General features: G+C 55.9%; 1 protein-coding gene across 1 annotated transcript in view; it reads left to right on the top strand.

Moving 5' to 3' along the window:
- The first annotated feature begins 861 nt into the window (after nt 1–861).
- Nucleotides 862–6,396, top strand: part of DACT2 (dishevelled binding antagonist of beta catenin 2) — a 55,622-nt gene continuing 50,087 nt past the window's right edge. Inside the window, exons 1-2 of the mRNA XM_007445938.1 lie at nt 862–932; nt 3,855–3,932. Coding sequence (XP_007446000.1) covers nt 862–932; nt 3,855–3,932 — 149 coding nt within the window. The remainder of the gene's footprint in view (nt 933–3,854; nt 3,933–6,396) is intronic.

Genomic DNA, 6,396 nt, shown 5'->3' with positions numbered 1-6,396 from the left:
TCCCTTCATCCACATTCCCAAATTAAAAGGAAAAAAAGTCGTCTTTGGGTGCTGTCGGCTCCTGATGAAAAGGGGCGAGTGCAGATGCCGGTCTCTCCAGGTAAATAAGCATCGCACTGGCTGAGAAATGAGCTCCCCTCACAGGACAAGTCAACACAGGTGTCTCTAATTGAGGCACAGGTGAGCCGGCTTCCTGCCCTCACAATCACCCTTTTCATGCTCCCCGGGTCCAGGTCCCGGGTCCCGTCCAGCCGTGCCCTTGCCCAGTCCCTGCGGAAGCTCCCCGGCCTTGTTAGGGATTAAATGTCCTTATCAATAACTGCTCTGTGCCCCGTTTATCTGGCTGCAGGCACCTGTGAAGCAATAAAAGACTGTTGGAATTGCTGCCGGAGTGGGGAGTCAAGGAACCTCAGCCCGTAGGGGATGGACCGTTGCTCAGATCAACAGTGTCTGATCCGCAGGAACAAACATTCACATCAAAGTGGCTGGATCCTCAAGGAAACCACATATTGGTCATAAAAGTGAACGTGGGGTGAATGGGGCTTTGTTACCTGGTCAGGTGGCATGTGTCAGTCCTGAGAGAGACGTGAGCCTGCCAGCACGTCCGGGCTGGGAGAGAGATCTGGAAGCACCCGCCGAGACAAGGCTCCAGACAACAGGTCAGGCCCCCAGGGCAGACCCCGGGCTTGGGCTGTCTCCCACCCTACATCTCTGACGGGCTGTACCCTGGGGTACAGTCCACACTGTACTGCGCCAAAGCCTGGGACGGTCCACCCTGCAGAGTGCCAAGGGCCTGGACGGTCCACACTGCAGGGTGACAAGGGCCGGGACGGTCTACACTGTAGGGTGACAAGCGCCGAGATGGTCCGCACTGTAGAGGGCCAAGGGCGGAAGTCTACTCCCAATGCCCGCATGCACGTGTACATGCATGTGTGCGATTGTGTGCACGTGTGTGCTCGCACCCTTGGGGCACTGAGCTAGGATGGTGCCTTGGCCCCGACGTCTTCCCCAGCTCACTCCCTCTGCTCTGCCCCAGGCCCTCCTGTGACCTCCTGCACCCAGGCTGCCTCCTTGCCCCCTTGTCGATGACCAGCACCTGCCCCGACCCAGACAGGACACGGAGACCAGCACTGAGGCCAAGGCCAGTCCCGCTGTGCTCCTCACAGGATGCAGGGGGAGCAGACCCTCCAGCCCGACAGGCAAATGGCTCCCCCGCATCTCCACTCCGGATGGAATCAGTTTCCCTAGGTTTCCTGGCTGATGGCGGGGAGGGAACCCGGGCCTGGGACAAACCCTGGGCAGCAGTGCCCTCTGGTGGCAGCTCTTCCTGCGGTGCCTCCCTCCCGGTTCCGGGCACCAAACCAAGTTCGAGCTGCAGCCCCTGCGTGGGAGAGACACGCAGCCTGACCTCTCAAAATGGTGTGAACTGTGTCCCCAGAAAGATGTGCCCAAGCCCAACCCCGGTACCTGTGAACGGTACCTTATCTGGAAATTCAGCCCTAGGAAGCCCATGCACCCTCTGTAGGGAATTCCGCATCATAGTCAGAAGTTTGAGGTTGGCTTTGGGTGAAAATGGATGAATCCACAGCCATGACGGTGCAGGAACGATAAAGTGGGAGACGCAGGCTCGCCAGGCGGGAGTGACGTGTGTAGGGTCTTTAGGTGACAGAGACAGAGGGGGCTCCAAGCCCGCGGGGAGTGGATGTGGCCAGCGGCTCTGAGCCCTCAGGCCCTGCGGTAGCTCCACCTCACAGTGACAACAGGTCTCAGCAGTGGCCTTGAGCTGCCAGGCACAGCCCAGGGCAGGAGAAAAGCTGTCGAGGTCCCAGAAGTTGCAGGGGAATTGTGACCCATCCACAGGCAAGGAAGAGCCCCACCCGTTCATAGGAAAGCTGAAAACGTCAGGTTTTCTATCTTTTTGTGAGTTTCATGGTCTTAAAGCGTGGACGCTGGGGGAAGATGGCAGGTCATCCTTTCAAAGAAAGAAATGTTTTTGAAGCCAAACCAGCCCCCCTGGGGCTGGGACTAAGGTGAGGAATGAGAAAATCAATCCTCAAGATAATTGACATTTAAAACAGTATTTAAAAAATTAGGGCTTCCCTGGTGGCGCAGTGGTTGAGAGTCCGCCTGCCGATGCAGGGGCCACGGGTTCGTGCCCCAGTCCGGGAAGATCCCACATGCCGCGGAGCGGCTGGGCCCGTGAGCCATGGCCGCTGAGCCTGCGCGTCCGGAGCCTGTGCTCCGCAACGGGAGAGGCCACAACAGTGAGAGGCCCGTGTACCGCCAAAAGCAAAAACAAACAAACAAACAAATTAAACTAATGCAAAAATCCTTGGTGATCAAATACCAAAAGTTTAAGTAAAGACAGGATCAGGGTTACTGGCTTTTCTTTTCATCTCCAGCTACCACGTGCCCCACCTGGCACCGGCCCCGTGAATTTAGGAACGAAGGGATGCCACCTTTCTCTGCCGGCAAGAAGCGACAACCTAAATGGGTTTGGAAGTCTGGCTTCTTGGTATTTGTGAGGCAGTAACTAGCCTGTTTCACCTCCAGCTTCCGCCGAGGCTCGCCGAGTGTTACCAACAGCATCGGGCAGGGTTACGTCCACGCGGCACCTGGCCACGGCATGCAGGGGGAGGGGCTCCAGGTAAATCACATCACTTCTGTGCACTCTGTACAGTGGATGCAATGGGGTCTGTTCCCTACTCCTTGGCAGGCTGCTATGACCCTCACGGCCATGGCTGAGCCCAGGGGAGGGGCCGGCAAACCAGGAAAAACTGGCCATGTGCCCATCTCAGGATCCCTGTGACGGTTCCTGGGCCCAGGTGCACATTCTCCGAGCTCCTCCCAGGAGAGCCTGAAGCACCTCTGGGGGTTGGAGAAGCGGCTTCTGCTGTGGCCCCTTTGAACCACACTTCAGATGAATTAAAGTGGACGTCGGGGGCCAGATGAAAGGGCGGACTGAACGCAAAACGCTTATATTCATCTTTTTTAAGGGAAGTGATATTCTTGTCGAGCCTTGTAAACAGTGAACGTACTCACATAACTCAAGTTATCGGTTGTCTTGGCAATAGGAGGCACATGGCTTTTCCTAAAGCAGAAACGCTGATCTAGGTCAGCCTCAGGCTGATCTCATGATGCTCTCTGGGGACTTGGGTTGATCAGTAATTGCAGCGGGTCCCCCGTGGCCTCAGACCTGACCCGAGGGCTGACGGCAGGCACTTGGTAATCAGGGGTGCGCGGGTGGGCACTTTTCAAACATTTGCTGCCCCATTTGTTTGTGTGGCTTTCGAAGAAACGACAGCGATGCAGGTGGCCGACCGAGGGTGGGGGGACGTGGGGACATGGGGGACACCGGCCTCCCACCCGCCGGGACTGGGCTGAGGCTCACACCTGCCCCGGCATGTCCGCGGGATCCCTTCCCTCCAACTTTCCCGATGGGCATCACGCGGGTCCCGGTGTCACTTCTGCCTCTTCTCTGGGCAAATGACAGAAAGGGGTCAGGCAGCCTGTGCTTTCTGACCAAAGTCTCCATTCCAAGCCAGCTTTGCAGGCCAACAGTTCATTTGCAGGGTTTTTTCCCAAATCAGGAAGTCTTCACATCCCAGGACCACAGCCTGTGAAAGCGAAGGGGTGACAAGATCCCCGGTCCCCGGCCCCCGGCCCCACTGCTGGCCAGGGTGACTCCAGCCCTTGTGCATCCTTGGGCATCTGCCGCGCCGGGGGTCCCTGTGTCCGGATCCTCCCGGGCTCCTGCTGCCTGAGGGGTCCTGGCTTTAGCTGGGCTGGGCTGGTGGAAAGGAAACGGCAGGGCGGTCTCCAAACGGCCCTACGACGGCCTTTCTGCATCCCAGGCCCCTCCCCTCCCGAGCAGTCCTCGGCGTCCAGGACCACGTCCAGCGCGAGCTGAGTCTGCCCCCTGGTGGCAGGAGGTGACACTGCACAGAGGTCCGGCCCTTCAGCCTCTAGCCCGCCACTTCTGACTGGGATTTCCAGATCCACCATCCCAGCACCTTCCCTGATGCGTTGCTGACGAGGCGACCACAAATCCTCATATTCCAGCTCAGCTCACGAGCCCTGCGGCACAAAACTTTTGTCTCCACTCTACTGAAGCAATGCAAAAGGAACGGCGTTCCTTATTACCAACTTAATGCCAAGTAGTAAACAGATGGTTTATGAAAAGGTACTGCTTATACTTACGTTCATCTTCTCATTACACTGAAAAGAGGTTTACCATATAAATACACAAATTGCAGAATCAGATATGACATTATGTTAATGGTTCAGTTATATATACCGTATAAAGTAAATGCTGGTTTTAATTTTATATTGTAGGAAAGCAAAATCAGCCACAACACAAGGTAAACACATCTTTATACGAGGTCTGCATAGATGATGGGCTCGTGGACGATGCAGTCTTCTGTGTTGTGTGCACAGACCATGCTGGAGGGTCAGGAACTGGGGCTTCTCTCCGGGATGGAGAGCCGCCTGCACTGGCTTCAGGGTCTGTGAAGGGCAAGGGCTGCTGCATCTTCCAGACTCTTTCCAGCCTCAGTAGGAGAGGTGAGAGAGTGAAGAGCTATAGGAAAATGAACGGTCCTCCCAGGCCGTAAAAATGCAAACAAGGAGCTGCTCTAAATACTATTCTTAATTTAAATACCTGAGGAAGCCTTGGAAGCACAGGACTGGACAGCGGGAGGGCGTGCTCTCATTCATTCAGGGAGGCACCCGAGTTCCCCTTGTGGGCCGGCTGTTCCAGGTGCAGGTGGCAGGGAGGAGGGGACAGTGGAGTTCTCTCCCCTTGCACAATGTGGGGAGCAGGGGGGCCATGGATGGACGGCACACAGATACAGAAACAGTAACCGCAGGGGATGGTGCTGGGCGGGTGGGCAGTCACCCCGGGGGCTGGCAGGTGAAGGCACCTCCCCTGAGGAGAAGAGACCTGCAAGCCCAGAGGATGTGGCCGAGGAATACAGGTGAGCGACCAGGCGGAGGGGGCGTGGTGCTGAGCCCAGGGCAGCAGAGACGGGTGCCGTCGGAGATGCAGGGCAGAGCCAGGCATGGGCATCACTGTGTGAACTGGAAGACGCCCCAGGGAGCCTGCCCTAGCCGCCTAGGAAGGACCCTCCCTCATTCCTGCACCTCCACAGCCATACAGGGAAAGCAGAGGGGCAGCAGGAAATGATGGTGGTGGGCTTGGGGGTCTCATGGGAGACAAGAGAGGCAGGTGGAGTGGGCATGAATCATGGAGATGCAAACCCAGGCTTAGGACGGTGGCAATGCCAGCAGGCAGGCCACAGACGATGGTGCTGGTTTCACACCCATCTCTCTCCATGGGGGTTCAAAACAATGCCTAACGTGGTCCTGATGGCAGAATTTCACTTTGTCAGGTGGCTTCATTCCTGTTTCCTGTTGCCTTTGTCACCTTTTCCCCAAGTTTTGGTTTTACCCCTGGAATCCTAGTGGATAGATAACAGGGAGAGGACCACACCCTCAGCAAAGAGAGTGTGCATCTCTGGTGGATGCCCCCGCAGCCCATCTGCTCCCTCCAGCACCAGGGATGCCCGGACCTGGGAAGGGCCTCTGGTTCTCCCGAGGCCACACTCACAGCTCATCTGAATAGAAGAAATGCAGCCCTCGATTTCCTCCAACACAGAGTCTGCAGCCCTGGAGCCGGGAAAGCCAGGCGGAGGTCGCCCTCTTCCTTCTGATTTTCACACGCGGCCAGGTTTGGGAAGCCCCGGGGCGGCCTTGCGCGTTCCTGCCCCCGGAAAGCTATTCCCTTCCTCAACGAAGAGGCACTTTGTGCGCTGAGAATAAAAATCCTTGAGTGATTCCTGTTCTTCCAATTCTCCTTTAAGTGCAAAGAGGAGACAGAAAGGACACAAGGATGACAAATTCTTTCCACCCTGGAGAGGATGAGAACAGGGTCAGTCACAACCACCAGCAGATAACTGCGCCCTGCTCTCTCCATCCAGGTCTCAGAGCTCTCTTGAAAAACATTTGTGATTCCAACTCAACACTCTTTTCTCATTTTGCATGGCAGTTGCCAGAACCTTGCAGAAATATGTGAAGCGGGGCTGCAAAATACTGGAAGATTCACAGTGAGCCAGCAAGTCTGCAAATAATTTTCAAGATGAATAATGAAAATAATAATAGTTCTTTGCGTAAGGGTGAGATTTGACAATTTTAGTGAGACCAGGTGTTCACCTAGAGGCTCCAACTAAGAACAGAGATGTAACTGCCCAGCGTTGGGTTAATCTAGAATCCCAAATAGCGTAAGCCTGGTGAAGGGGTCTAGTGAAATTAAAGAGCTGTTCGGATTCCCAGGGCCGAGTGTGCGTGCGTCATCCCTGACGGCTCCCAGCTCCTGGATCCGAGACGCAGGAGAAAGAG

Source organism: Lipotes vexillifer, unplaced genomic scaffold (assembly GCF_000442215.2).
Source record: "Lipotes vexillifer unplaced genomic scaffold, Lipotes_vexillifer_v1.1 scaffold459, whole genome shotgun sequence".
NCBI classification, from domain to species: domain Eukaryota; kingdom Metazoa; phylum Chordata; class Mammalia; order Artiodactyla; family Lipotidae; genus Lipotes; species Lipotes vexillifer.
The sequence above is the reverse complement of the archived record's forward strand: the minus strand, read 5'-3'. Positions and strand labels throughout refer to the sequence as shown.